Here is a 15,827-nt window from a genome sequence, read left to right as displayed (position 1 = left end):
TACATTTAGTTTAGTTTATATTTTTGTTAACTTTTTAAATTTAATTATATTAGTTAATATCAGATCCATTATACGTTTACCATTTTATGTAATTGATATTTCTGTTCTGCATACAAATTTAATATATTTAGTATCAAATCAGATTTTATAGCTTAAATCAATCACATGTGTTAAACACATCAATAAAAAAAGTTCACATATTATTAGCAAATTAAAAATATCCAAAAACATTATTACACATCAAATAAACTAAAAAAAATATAAATCAAGAATCTTTTGGAAAGAAGGTACATGTTCTTTTATTATGACCTTCTTGACCCAACGTCCACAACAATTCGTTTTTATTGTTATCTTTTCATCTGCATTTTTCTTTTTCTTTTTTCTTGGTTTCCCAGACATCTTTTTGTATTTAGGTGGCAAGACAACTTCTTCAAAAACAGAGTCTGGAGCTTTCCATTCTCTTTTGTCTGGCATTGGTTCTAGTGGAATTGCATAAGTATTTGTTAATGCATTGTGTTTATAATAATCAGAGCAACAGAGGTGTACATCTGTTATATTCTTCTTCTTCAAGACAGCTATTGCATGTGGACAAGGTATCTCGTCATGCTGAAATCTCCCACATGAACAAGTTTTCCTCTCAAGACAAACAATGTATCTAATTCCACCTTCATACACTGTTAAAATAAACTCAGAAGATGCAACAACCTGCAATTTTAAAAAAAATAGAGACAGTCAACAAGTTTTTTTTTTCATTTTTTGTTTAACAATAAAATAATAAGTACAAAGCAAATATGTACCTTTATTTTTGCACTTTTTGATGCGTTTAAAATCAATATTTCTTCAAATCTTCTGCCCAATGTTTCTTTTGTATAAGAAGCTATTTCTCTATTTTTGCAATTTCAAGAACCAAATAGAATTCTAACTTCCTCCAAAAAATCTATAATAGGTAGTTGTCGTGCATCAACAAGGCAACCATTGATACATTCAGCTATATTTGAAGTCATCATTCTCCCACGGTTCACTGTTGAATGAGACCTAGCCCATCTTCATACCATCTTGAAGATACTTTTTTACTTTTCCATCAATTTTATTCAATTTAGCCATCAATTTTTCAAAATCATCCTTTCTATAAGCCTTAGCCATTGAATAAAGCAGATCACTTAGAAAGGTCCTGCTTCTCCTAAAGTTTGAACACACATTTTTCCAGATGTGCCATATGCATGCAAAATGAGGAACAGTTGAATAAACAATACTCACACCTTTCTTTATGCTTTCATTTCTGTCAGATACAATACACATTTTTTTCCTCTCACCAAATGCATTCTTAAATTGTTGAAAGAACCATGTCCATGAACAATCATTTTCTGTGTCAACAACTCTGTATGCCAAAGGCAACATGCAACCTTAATATATAAACACAAAACAACATATACTAAATAACTACTTACTATTAAGAAAATAATAAAATAAATTCATAAACAATATGTCATACCTGCTCTATCAAGTGTATTAACAGACACAAATGTACCTCAATAAGCTCCACTGAGATGTGAAGCATCAACAACAACAACAGGCCTAGATAACCCAAATCCTCTCATCATTGGCCTTAATGTTATGAAAATATACATAAATTCGTTGTATTTAGACTTATGCATCCTTATATATGAATTTGGATACACAGTTTCCAGCATATATATGTATCTTGACATGTTTCTGTAGCCATCAACAGGTTTACCTCTTATAAGTTCCAATGCACGCTCTTTTGCGGGCCATGCTTGTTGATAAGAAATCTCAGCGCCATACATTTTCCTGATATCATCAATTATATTGCTCGGAGTATGTTTTCTTTTATGATTCTTTAATTTAGGCGCTGTCACACCACTAATAAATCCAACTGTGGATTGTACCTTGCTTAATACCCTATCCCTTAATGGACAGGTATGTTCACTATTAAAGTATCTCACTATGAATGTTTCTGAATTCTTTCTAACAGATGCCTTCAATTTCCAACAACAATCATCTGAATGACAAACTAATACGTAGCTGCAATAAAAAAAACAATTATTGATTATTTGATAAGGTTGACTTTTTTAATAAACAAAAAAAATATATATATACTTTATTTCATTTTCACATTATAAAATGATACTTTATAACAACTATTTCACATCTTCAAACCCATTCTCTGTAAATTGATCAGAATTATTACATTTAGTGGTTTAAACATTCAAAATGTGACAAAACTTATTACGACCAAATCATATCACATAGAAAACTACACACAACATATAATATTGAAAACCAATTATATATTATTAAAAATATTAACATATAAATTGAAAACATATTAAAGTTGAAACTATTCTTTATTTTGTAATTTTCCATTACCACCTTCAGAGTTGACTAATCCTTATACATTTGATTCTCTTCCACAAATGAATTATTTATGTCTGTTATATACTTATCAACATCCATTTTCAGTATGTAATATGCATAATCAATTGATGATTCAACAATATTGAGAGCCTTTGCGTCGTTTTTTTCACCCTCATCACACATGATGGCACCGTTGTTGCATCAAAATTTATTATCTTTTCAACACCTTTATCTGAAGTATCAATGCATAAAGAATAAGTTCCGAACCCAGCCTCATGTTTCTTAATTTCTACATACAATTTTACACCCATATCATTTCGAATACACAATGGAGACGAATTTCCTTCAACAACATATCTAATATTTATATATTTTTTTCGATTCGTCAATACCCAACACAGCTGCAATTATTGAAATAAGATTCATGAACGAAATATTTTCACCGACGACTATCCCATCACTTTTATATCGCTCGTATATAACATCACTTAAAAATAATGAATTTTTGATAAATATTGATATTATATGAATAGAATGTAATTTATTATTTAAAGTATGACATTTGCCTAATTTTTACTAAGAAATTTATCCCTTTTTCTTTGGGGGTAGCAAACCCAATTCTATCTCCAAATCAGCCCACCTCAATTTTCAACCCGACATCCCCAACCCACTATTTCGCCTAAGACCCAAATTCAATCCCAAACTCTCTAAATTCCCAGCCAAATCAGCCCACTCCAAATACCTCCAACCCGGCTCATTTTCTGTTCAACAAAGAGAAATCCAAAAACGTTAACAGCAGCAGCGGCGTGGACGACACCCTCGACCCTGCATAAAATCGTCCTTGTGGCTGGGAGATGAAGCCACGTCGCACCCGAGGACGATGGAATTCATCCAACCCGTCCGTTCTTCTTTCCTCTTCCGGAATGGAGTTAATTCTCAAAAAAAGTTGTCTATCCTAAATTGGTGAAAGCTTTGAGAATTCAAAATTGAGATGGGTCTCTTCTCATCCGTTTCCCCCCTTTTTCTTTTGGGAGAATCCTATTTCACCTTCTATATATTATTGTTCTCCACTGTTAAGAAGGGGGATTTTTTTTGAAAGCTTAAAAGTTTTCGGCAAAAGATTTTATAGAGGAAAGAAAGTTGCTAACCTAAAACGTTCATATAAGAAAATACATTCTGAATATATACTTGATTTCTTTGTTCGTGGTTTGCTGGGAATTTGCCGGTTTCTTTGAAGTTATTCCTTGAAGTTGGTGGAAAAGTCACGTTCTCCAAGCTCGTCAGCCTTTCTTGTTCGCCGCACCTTAAAAGGTAACCTTTACATTGTCTTCAAGTATATTTCATTGTCAACGTGTTGTTGCTTAATATGAATGTGTGAAGCTGTTTATAAACTGTCTGAGATCATTTTGACTTGTCATTGCCTGCAAATCGATGTTGTAACTCGTTTATGATTCGATTGTTATTGTGTAGAAGGTCTGTTGTTTCTGTTTGGCAGTGACTTCTCTGCTCTTTACTGTCTGTCTCGTTTGGTTGGTTGGGAAAGTTGAAAAATTCAGTTATGAAGTTCGAAATCACCTCCTATAGGTGATTTCGGCCTTCGTACTCTGGTATACGATTTGTTCTTTGCATATTTCGAATAGTGTAAATGGTAAGGGTTGAATGTCTGGCTGCCTTATCTTGTCTAAACTTTTTCAGCATAAAGTGGCATGCATTGTTTATATTGATACATAGTTTCCTTAACGCCTTAGCCTAAGTCCGGGTTGCATTTTCGAGTTTAAATGAAGTATTGGTCTGCTCCATTTTTCTTTTTCATGAACTGGTGGTTGTCATTTTAGTATTTGTATGTCTTTATTTCAATTATTTTTTTCCCGCTTATGTGTTAGTTTGTAGGTTTGATATTGGTAGTTGCCTGGAAAGGTTGAATTTTGTTTTCTTTATCGCGTCTTATCTAAATAGGAAGATTAAAACTGTAGTAAGCTGATGTCCAGAATTTTAAACATTCAAATTACATTTTGTTCTGACTTGAACCTTGAGTATGATGTGTGTTTCAGCTTAGCTGGTCGCTACCGTTTGATGACCCATTTGTCGGGTTTAGTCGTGACTGTGATTTCGGCTGGATGCTGTTGTGCTTTTTCAATATAAGTCTCTTGTCTTTTAGCAATGAATTAGCTTCACGAGGTTCCTTGGTGGAGTTATTTTCGAATATAGTATGGGGTGTATTGTTTGTTGAATATGCAATATGATTTCCCCTTATGCATTTTGATTCTCAACGTTCCAATGCTCATAAGTGTGTGTATAGTTTTTTCTATTAAGCATTGTGTAGCACTTTCAATTTATGAACTTATGTCATCTACTAAGTCAACTTAGTTTTACTTCTTCTTCTAAAAAAAGGGGGTCACTTACTTCTTTTGGATGCAATAGTTGGATTTGTTATTCATTTATTTTCTCAGTTTCACTTTCTTATCGATCTGCGTTTTGTTTTAGGTCATGTCTTATTTGTTATCATTCCATATGCTAATCCCTTTCCATTTTTATTGCATGTAAAACTCCTTCCTAGTCCTTATGGAGTTTACTCCATCTCCTTGCATTTTCTTGTTGAGCCACAAAGGCTCAAACTATTCCTCCCAGTCAGCCAGCCCCTTGAAACCGGTGTAGTTAAAAGCAGCAACACATTGCTGGAAATTAATTTTCCAGCCCTCGGAAAGTCAAAAACAAGTTGATACCGGCTGTATACGCTGGTATACAGTCGGAATATACAACACACAGGTCTTGAAAAAATGTAAGAATGCAGATTTGATGAAAAAATACAAGTCAAAGTCGATATACAGGGTTAATACAGGAGAAAAGACTTGAAATGTGGCATGTATACAAAGATATGCATAAAATGTAGGAAAAATTACTTAACTACACTCCTTTAATTATCTTAATAACCATTTAACCCTAAAATTTCAAAAATCCCTTATTCCCCCAACTAAAAAAATATGAAAGATACATAAAGATTTCCCACCATTTTTTCACCCAATTGACAAGTTTTACTTTACTAAAACAAAATCCTATTTTCAAGCTACCCACTTCCCCATTAACAGCCCCAGTTAAAATTTACCATATTAATTTTTATTCCTTTTTTATTTCCCTACGTTTTAGATGTATAATTGTCTAATTTGAATTCCCCATTTCACACGTTTGCAGTTTAACAACAACAAACACTTGGTAATCTGACCCTGGAAATTACATTTTGGAATTTCCAAATATGGTCCAAAAATTGTTTTCTTAAACAGTGCAACGCCTTCATCTTTTATTGATAATTTGATTTTATTCACAAAAATCAAAATTGAAAGTCGCTCCAAACCTCAATGGATGTGCTGAAATTTTTTTAATAACATAATTCATGCCCTGTTTATACAAAAAATAAAATAACATAATTCATGCCCTGTATTATATGAATGTATATGATACATCATAATCATATTCCTAAATTACGTAGAAGTTATCAGATGTATATAATACATTTTATAACTGGCAACTATAATATTATATAAAAACCTTCATATTCAGTTTTAAGTGAATGTATATGATACATTATATTCAAAATTATAAGAAACTTGATTTATAATATGTATATGATACATCTTATTAACTGATAACTATAAAAATTGTAAATAAACATTGTGTATCTGATACATTCTACAACTGTACCACACAGTTTGATTTTACTAAATACAACACACAAAAGGAAACATATTATAGATTTAAAACTGAAAAACACATGATGCTTTTACTAGCAGATAATAGAAATTTACTGAAATATCCTAAAATTTTACAGACATAGTGCTTTCATTGATACATAACTCAAAATCGTTGACAAGCATTATGAATCTGATACACACTATAAACTGTACAAAACATGTTGGTTGTACTCTAATTTGAATTTATTGAATCAATCTTCATTGTTAAAATGACTTTTAATTTCAGTTTACAAACACATACAACAATTTAAAATTAAGGTTTTATCAACAAAAACACAAATTTATGAATTTTGAACACATACCTTAGGAAGTGTGGGTCTTGAATCCAAATTTTGTTAAACTGCAAACGTGTGGAATGGGGAATTCAAATTAGACAATTATACACCTAAAACGTAGGGAAATAAAAAAGGAATAAAAATTAATATGGTAAATTTTAATTGGGGCTGTCAATGGGGAAGTGGGTAGCTTGAAAATAGGATTTTGTTTTAGTAAAGTAAAACTTGCCAATCGGATGAAAAAAGGGTGGGAAATCTTTATGCATCTTTCATATTTTTTTAATTTGTGGGAATCCATATAGACATTCTCCTCGAGGTCTACATTAAGCAAGACAGTTTTCACATTAATTTGATGTAACTCTAAATCATAATGAGCTACCAAAGCCAAAATAATTCTTAATGAGTCTTTCTTTGAAACCGTTTAATAGGTATGTTTATGATCAATGTCTTATTTATGAGTGAATCCCTTGGAAACAAGTATGACTTTATATCGTGCAATATTACCATTTGAATCGTGTTTGATCTTGTAGACTCATCTACACCCGATTCTTTTAGAACTTTCTGGTAGTTGAACGAGATCCCAGACAATATTACATTATATGGACTTTTAACTCTTCATCCATGACATTAATTCATTTATCAGACTCAATAATTTGTGTCTTATGAAAATGAAACCAAATCTTTATTAATTCCAATGTTAAAATCTGACCCTTGCATATAAATCACATTATGGACAATTTTCTTTATGACATTCTTTGTGGTCATTTGCATCAGATACTTCTGAGTTAGTTTCTTCTTGAAGTCTTTCACTCAAATGTTATTCAACATTGTTAAAGTGTTCTTCAACAAGAGGAACAATACTTGTGATTGACGCGGAAGTAGGTACATTCATGGACAATGAAATATTTACCCTTACCTCATTAATTTGAACACTTTATCGTTCCACACTCCCACCAACTTCATCATTCTCAAGAAAATTTTCAAATGGACTTGGACATTGTTCTGATTCGTTGCAATTTCCATAATTTTCACCACCTCTATCTGATCTTATGATTTTCACATTTCTATCTAATTGTCTTTCAACCTTATTAACATACACTTTGAGAGCGTCCACTGTTGAAATTTTTCTTTCAACAAATAGATAAATTCATAATGTGAAAAATCATTGATAAAGATGATAAAATATTTTTCTCCACCTAAAGATGAAACATCAAATGGTCCACAAATATTAGTGTGTATTATTTCAAGAAGTTGATTGCTCATTGTGACATCTTTCTTGGTATATTTGGTTTGCTTTCCTTTAATGCAATCCTAACATATATCAAAATTAGCAAACTGAAAATTTGCAAAAACTTCATTCTTTACTAATCTTTTTAATCGTTCTTTGGATACATGACCCAAATGTTTATGTCACAAATAACTAGAACTTTCAATTAGTGGACTACATCTAATTATTATCGAGTTCCAATCTATATAAATCGTCGATAAGAACACCAGAACCATAAAATAGTATTCTTATATAAGAAACAACCATGTCCAAACTTAAAATCAAATCCAGAAACATAAGTCTTGAAAGAGAAATCAAATTTCTAGAAACTAAGGGAACATAAAGAGTTTGAAATAGATCAAGGTGATGTCCAGTCTCCAAGTTCAAACATAAAGAGTTTGAAAAGGTTAATTTAAGAATTACATATCAACAATTCATTTTAAATTTTCAAAAATGAGTAATGACTATCCTTGGGAATTAATTAAATTAAAACAAAAAATTAAACAATAAGTAAGTAGCTATAATAATAAATAAAGAGTAAATCAGAGTTGAAAGGCCCAAAGTTCCAAGTCTTTCACATGTCCTAAATCTAAAATTTCTCCACATAATGAATTTGAGCCCAATTTCACCAAAATGGCTGCTGGATATTGTTAAGGCTTTGGGCCTAGAAAAACTGGTGTATACATTTTAGAAAAAATTATAGGAACCACATATTATAAATACAAAATGACCTTTTATCCCTTTTAGAATTGAAATTACTAAAAATTCCTTAAAATTCAAGGAAGCGGGATACATCCAATTGGCACGGGATACATAAGTCCTGATACATCATATTGGACATTGCTGCGATTAATTAGGATTAATTACCGTGATTCCTGTTATTATTAACTGAAATCACGTAATTATTGCTCTACAACTTGTGTAACTGATTAGTAAATTCAAATTTTACATAAGATTAGCTTCATAATTCAAAATTATTCTTGTAAAAGTTGATCTTAATACTAAGAATTCAAAAAAAAAAAGTTTTGAAGATGAATATCTCAATTCTGCTGCGGCATTCTGGAATTTGGGTAAGCGATGTTATATATGAAGGTTACAAAGTTGATAGAATTGTTGTTAGCCATTCCATTCCATTTGTGAATCTGAAAATGTTGATTTTATCAGAGCTTGAGATCGACACTGTTACAAAGGATATTGAAATACGATACACTGTTACTCTTTATTTAGTTAGTAGCTATAATAATAAATAAAGAGTAAATCAGAGTTGAAAGGCCCAAAGTTCCAAGTCTTTCACATGTCCTAAATCTAAAATTTGTCCACATAATGAATTTGAGCCCAATTTCACCAAAATGACTTCTGGATATTGTTAAGGCTTTGGGCCTAGAAAAACTGGCGTATACATTTTAGTAAAAATTATAGGAACCACATATTATAAATACAAAATGACCTTTTATCCCTTTTAGAATTGAAATTACTAAAAATCCCTTAAAATTCAAGGAAGCGGGATACATCCAATTGGCACGGGATACATAAGTCCTGATACATCATATTGGACATCTGCTGCGATTAATTAGGATTAATTACCGTGATTTCTGTTATTATTAACTGAAATCACGTAATTATTGCTCTACAGCTTGTGTAACTCATTAGTAAATTCAAATTTTACATCAGATTAGCTTCATAATTCAAAATTATTCTTGTAAAAGTTGATCTGAATACTAAGAATTCAAAAAAAAAAATTTTGAAGATGAATATCTCAATTCTGTTGCGGCATTCTGGAATTTGGGTAAGCGATGTTATATATGAAGGTTACAAAGTTGATGGAATTGTTGTTGGCCATTCCATTTCATTTGTGAATCTGAAAACGTTGATTTTATCAGAGCTTGAGATCTACACTGTTATAAAGGATATTGAAATACGATACATTGTCGAGGGAAGCTCATGTCCATTGAAAATAAAAAATGCCATGGGTGTGAAACTTTATTTCGAAGTAAAAATGAATGCATCTGGAATCGGCATGTATTCGCTTTGTATTGATACAACTGATAAAATTGTTGGGGAGATACGTAATTTTTATTGTTCATCAGGTGAAGTCGTATGCGTGGAAGGTACCGAAAGAGATACTGAAGCTCTTGCTCTGATCGAGTCGAGAATTTGTGACATTGATTATATTCCAGAATTAAATGCTACGAATTACATAACTGATTCCAATAGTACTGAAGTGAAGACTAGGCAGTTGTATAAAGACAAAGGAACACTTGTTGCTGTAATGACTAAATATAAAATAAAGAACAACTTCAATTTTCGAATGAAAATATCGGATAAGAAAAGCTATTTGAATGCTTACTCTATGATCTGATTGTTTTTCTCTATTATATTTTTATTTATAGTGTATCTGATACATAATTATAAGCAATCTATATCTTGTTGTGATATTCATAGCATTGCTTTTCTTATATGAATTAAACCAGTAAATAATTTTGGACAGCTATGTGTTGGTTTGCTTCAGCGACCAATGTGGATGGACCTTAAAATAATCTTGCAGAAAAAAATCTGATGTATTCAAAGTGAGATATTTCAACAGTGAACATACATGTCCGATGCGGGATAGGATACCAACAAAAGTACAAGCAACAATTGGATTTATTAGTGGTGTGACTGCCCCTAAATTGGTAAATCATAAAAGAATCCATACACTTCGAGATGTAATTGAAGATATTAGAGAATTGTATGGGGTTGAGGTATCGTACCAACAAGCATGGCGTGCTAGAGAACGTGCACTAGAAATGCTCAAGGGTAAGCCATCCGAAGGATATAAACAGATGCCGAGATACATATGGATGCTAAATAAAGTGTATCCAAATTCATATATAAGGATGCAAAAGACGGAAGATAATAAATTCATGTATCTGTTCATAGCAGTAAGACCGTTGATAAGAGGGTTTGACTACTGCAGGCTGTAGTTGTAGTTGACGCTGCACATCTTGGCGGGGCATACAAGGATACTTTTGTATCAGCAAGCACACTCGATGGTGCAGGTATGTGTTATAATTCTGATGTAATGTATAACTTATTTTATATTTATATTAATATATATTAGTGTAAACATTGTGTATCGTGAAGTTAAATGTGATATTCGTTGTAATTAGGATGCATATTGCCATTGGCATATGGTGTTGTAGACACTAAAAATGACTGTTCATGGACATGGTTCTTCGAACATTTCAAAAATGCATTTGGTGAGCGTGAAAACATGTGTATTCTATCAGATAGAAATGAAAGTATCATAAAGAGTAAGCATTGTATACCCAAATGTACCTCATTGTGCATGCATATGACATCTTTGGAAAAATGTATGTTCAAGCTTCAAAAGGAGTAAAAAAACACTAAGTGATATATTTTACTCAATGACAAAAGCGTACAGAAAGGAAGATTTTGATAAATTAATGGCTAAGGTTGTGAAAGTTGATCATAGGGTGAAGGATTACCTTGTAGAAGCTGGTTATGAGAAGTGGTCAAGAGTTCATTCAACCATAAACAGAGGTAGAATGATGACTTCGAACATCGCTGAGTGTATCAATGGATGCATTGTCGATGCACGTAAGTTAACTATAATAGACTTCTTGGAGGAAGCTAGACTTCTATTTGGTAGTTGGAACTATAACAATAGAGCAATAACATCATTTACAAAGGACACATTGGGCCGAAGATTTGAGGAGATATTGATTGTAAACGCATCTAAAAGTTCAAAGATGAAGTTATTTATCAATTTCCTTAAATTTCTGTTTTATATATCAGATACAAACTGATTTTTAATGTTAAGTGTTGTTTTGAAAATGATATATAAATTGTATATTACGTAATGTATCACTAACTTCATTTTTTAGGTTGTTCCATCATTTGAATATATTTTCACAGTTCATGAAGCCAGAAAAAGATACATTGTATGCCTTGAGAGGAAAACTTGCACATGTGGAAGGTTTCAACATGATGAGGTACCTTGCGTACACGCAATTGCAGCTTTGAAGCACAAGAATGTTAACAATTTGCACCCATATTGCTCTGATTACTACAAGTCGTATGCATTAGAAAAAACGTACGAGGTTGTAATGGTTCCAATGCCAGATAAGGAGGATTGAAACGTTCCAGAATATGTTTTAGATGAAATTGTTCGGCCACCTAAGTATAGAAGGTTGGCTGGACGACCAAGAAAGTGAAGAAAGAAAAATGCGGATGAGAAAATAATAGTGAACAATAATTGTTGTGGGCAGTGTGGACAAGAAGGACATAACATGAGAACTTGTACTTTCTTCCCGAAAGAGAATTGAAAGAATGTTTTAAAGAAGGACATTAGTGTTCATGGTACTTATATCCATTTTTTCTTTAGAATTTGGACTAAATAAAGTGTATTGGTTACACAACTTAATTTGATGTTCAAATATATGACTTTGCAGTTTAATTATGTGCCAAATTTAAATTCCAAATTTTATAAATAAATAGATTCAACAGTGGTGCGTTTTCAATGTAACAGTAATGCTATAGGAGTTTGTTTGTGTATGTGATGTATCATATACATGCATATTATTGTAAAGATGTTATATGTTCCGTGTATATTGTATTTTGAGTTCTTCAAGTGTACAAAAAAATTGACTTGTTCAATTGTTTACTATATGATTTGTGTATACATCCTTATGAGTTATAAATTTGATATATTATATTCAACAATGTTAGGTTTCAATGTAACAGTAATTCAAGATGAGTTTATTTATGTATATTATGTATCAGATACATTCATATGATTGAAAATATGTTATATTTTTCGTGTATACTCCCTGATGAGTTAATCTAGTGTCCCAAAACTTGACTTGTTCAAATGTGTACTACATGTTTCGTGTGTACTGCCTTATGAACTATAATTTCGATATATTACATTCTAAAGGTGCTTTGCACTGTAATATTAATCTGTGATTAGTTTGTTTATGTATATGATGTATCATATACATTCGTATAGTTCAAGTTGCTAAATGTATAACTTCAATATTTGGACATGCATATATTATAACTTATGTATAATATACATCATTTTTATAAGTGAAAAATACTTAAAACTCAAATAATAATGTATCATACACATTAGAACTTAAGTGCCATATACTTCATTTTGTAAATTAGCTGTCATTACACTGAAACACTAAAAATTTTGTACCTTAATGTTATAAAGCAACAATTGTGTCTAAAACAATAACTTGAAAAAACATGACATTAATATTGTGTCTAAAACAATAACTTGAAAAAACATGACATTAATAACTAACAAACTATTGTAATACCAATAAGCTTTTAGAAAAACACAAAAGATAATTGTCTTCAACAAAAAAAAACATAAAAACTTGTTCATCCTGTCCCAGCTAATTACTAATCTATGTTAACAATGTCATATTCAGTTGGTGTTGTGAATTGACCCTTAGGCTTTGGTGGATCGTCATTATCTGGTGGTATAACAAGTTGGTCACTCAAAAACTCTGCAAATGTAGCTACATATAACCTGCAGTCCCTATAACAAAATACGTAATATTAATTTGTAAAATAGCTTACACATATATTGTAGACCAGAATTGAAAATACTTACAGGCTATCGTCTTCTTGTTGCATGATACCTTCAGCGTATTCAATGTTGAAAGGAATATGTGACTCTAAAGGTACACCCGTTTGTTTGTCCTTGTATGCATCAAGAACTGACCAGTTTGTCCGCTCATTGTTTTCAATGAAACCACTGTCAATCAGGTAAGAAGATAACATCCTTGACAATTTTTTTATCTCGTCAGAATATACACATTTCCTTGTTCCCAAAGAAGAGTCATACACGTGTATCAACCTCTTATTCAATTCAACCACAGCTAATACCCAATGAAAATCTCCATCATAATTGATCGAAATATAAACATCATCCACCAGATGCCATGGTAATCCAGCTGGTATTGAAAAACCTTTCATGACGTTGATTATTGATCTCTCATGTAATGATACAGCTCTTGCACGATCAAGGTTTTTGTAACGACCTGTTTAGTCGTTTTGAGCAGCAGATTATATTTCTGGAAAAACAGGCTGAGACGACGGAACCCACGACGGAACGTCATGGGCACGACGGACCGTCGAGGGTATCTCGTCCCAAAACACTTAGAAATTCTGAAATTTGGGTGCTGAAATCGACTCTCTGAACTCTGTGACGGACCTGCAGGACGGACCGTCACAGGCACGATGAACCGTCGTGATCCACCGTTTCAAAACACTTCAACTCTTGAGAATTTGGTACAGGGAACGATTCTCTGAACGTCGTGACGGAAGTGCAGGACGGAACGTCGTAGGTACGACGGGCCGTCACAGACTCCTTAAGGAAATCGAGTCTCTGACGAACTTGCATGACGGACCGTCGCAGGCATGACGGACCGTCGCAGGTTGCGTAATCCCAGTTGAAGTCGGAATTCTGGTTAAGTTTTAAAGGGGCGTTTTGGACTATTCCTGCTATAATTATATATTTCGTGGGTCTATATTTATAACTCAATTTCTTGGGGGATAAAAGAGGTAACCTTAAGTTAATTAGTGGGCTATTATTGTCATACTTTATTCTTAATTATATACTAATTAGGGTAAAAGAAAGAGGGTTTGAATAAAGAAAATAGAAAGAACAAGAGAAAGAGAGAGAAGGGAATCGATAGAGAGAGAGACGATCGAGAAGGGGAAAAACACAAAGCTTTGGGAAAATTTGCTTGCTTGATCACGAATCTTCGGTGGAGGTAGGTTATGGTTTCTCTTACGATATTCGTAGTAAACTCTTAATAGAGAATGATATGTATTGATAATATTGTAAACCCTGCTATGTGCTTAATTGTATGCTTGCATGAATGTAATTATATAATTGTGATTATATAAGAATGATGAAGTTATTGAATCCCAAATTTTGCAAAATCCTAATCTCTTTGTTAATAATGAGGCCTTGGTATAAAAGAAGGCGTGATGAACTAAAATAATGTGATTGATGATGCCTTGGTAAGAAAGAAGGCTTGATGAATTGATGGAAGGAGATTAGGGGATCGGGTGTCACGAACCGACACGTAAAATTAGGGGATCGGGTGTCATGAACCGACACGTAGTATTAGGAAATCGGGTGTCACGAACCAATACGTAGAATTAGGGGATCGGGTGTCACGAACCGACACGTAGTATTAGGGGATCGGGTGTCACGAACCGACACGTAGTATTAGGGGACCGGGTGTCACGAACCGACACGTAGATTTAGGGGATCGGGTGTCACGAACCGACACGTAGATTTAGGAGATCGGGTGTCACGAACCGACACGTAGATTTAGGGGATCGGGTGTCACGAACCGACACATAGATTTAGGGGATTGAAGTGTCACGTACCGACACAAGAGGATTAATGAATATTGAGAGAGCGGAGTGTCACGTACCGACACAAGAGAAATAAAGATAATGAATCTTGAAAGATGTTAATATACTCAATCTAATGAACATGATTCCCAAATGAGTATGGTATTGAGGCTTGAGTCCTCATGTGTGAACTTGGCGGTAATTGTTAATGATATAGTATTTGTTGTTGCTACATGTTGAGTATCATAGTTGATTTTATGATATTACTTGGTATATATTGATTTCTATTTTGAGTTGGCCGATGATATCTATTCAGTACCCGTGTTTTGTACTGACCCCTACTTTTATGTTTTCTTCTTGTTTATTTGTGGAGTGCAGCAAACGTGCCATCGTCTTCAACTCAACAGTAATTCAAGCCAATTTTACTACATCGGAAATTCAGGGTGAGCTAATGCTTCTAGCTTGGACTGGATCTTCTTCTTCAAGTCTTGATGCCTTGAACTTCCGGCATGGACTAGCTTCTTATGTATTTTTAGCTTTTAGAATACTCTTAGTTTAGTCATTTGATCGTAGATGTTCTTGTGATGATGACTTCCAGATTTTGGGAATAATAGATGTTGAATTTTAGAAGTTAATGAATTGGTCTTTATTTAATGAGTTTAAGTCTTCCGCATTACTTTCTGTTGATATTATATTGAAATGTTAAGGTTAGATTGGTTGGTTCGCTCACATAGGAGGGTAAGTGTGGGTGCCAGTCGCAACCCGATTTGGGTC

The 15,827-nt window shown here is 32.9% G+C and overlaps 1 protein-coding gene and 1 long non-coding RNA gene across 2 annotated transcripts; one reads left to right on the top strand and one right to left on the bottom strand.

The window, feature by feature from the left end:
- Positions 1–76: 76 nt before the first annotated feature.
- On the bottom strand, positions 77–1,805 carry LOC138338912 (uncharacterized). Its single transcript, XM_069289997.1, has 4 exons — positions 1,736–1,805; positions 1,314–1,378; positions 310–705; positions 77–106 (listed from the first exon to the last, which is right to left on the bottom strand). Exons 1-4 carry the CDS (start codon positions 1,803–1,805, stop codon positions 77–79), a joined length of 561 nt encoding a protein of 186 aa, XP_069146098.1.
- Positions 1,806–3,150: 1,345 nt separating this feature from the next.
- Positions 3,151–12,123, top strand: LOC101261372 (uncharacterized). Its single transcript, XR_011211974.1, has 4 exons — positions 3,151–3,687; positions 10,153–10,460; positions 10,621–10,702; positions 11,552–12,123. It is a non-coding gene; the product is annotated as an uncharacterized lncRNA (long non-coding RNA).
- The last annotated feature ends 3,704 nt before the right edge of the window (positions 12,124–15,827 follow it).

The sequence above is a fragment of the Solanum lycopersicum genome, chromosome 10, assembly GCF_036512215.1.
Source record: "Solanum lycopersicum chromosome 10, SLM_r2.1".
NCBI classification, from domain to species: domain Eukaryota; kingdom Viridiplantae; phylum Streptophyta; class Magnoliopsida; order Solanales; family Solanaceae; genus Solanum; species Solanum lycopersicum.
This window is presented reverse-complemented; position numbering and strand designations above follow the sequence as displayed.

Excerpts from the sequence above, each read along its gene's own strand:
- LOC138338912 (XM_069289997.1), bottom strand. The coding sequence starts at position 1,805 with ATGTATGGCGCTGAGATTTCTTATCAACAAGCATGGCCCGCAAAAGAG. Across the intron at positions 1,379-1,735 it reads TGCATTGGAACTTATAAGAG|AGTTGTTGACACAGAAAATG; the intron begins GTAAACCTGTTG and ends TTTGGCATACAG. Across the intron at positions 706-1,313 it reads ACAATTTAAGAATGCATTTG|GTTGTTGCATCTTCTGAGTT; the intron begins GTGAGAGGAAAA and ends TTAAAATTGCAG.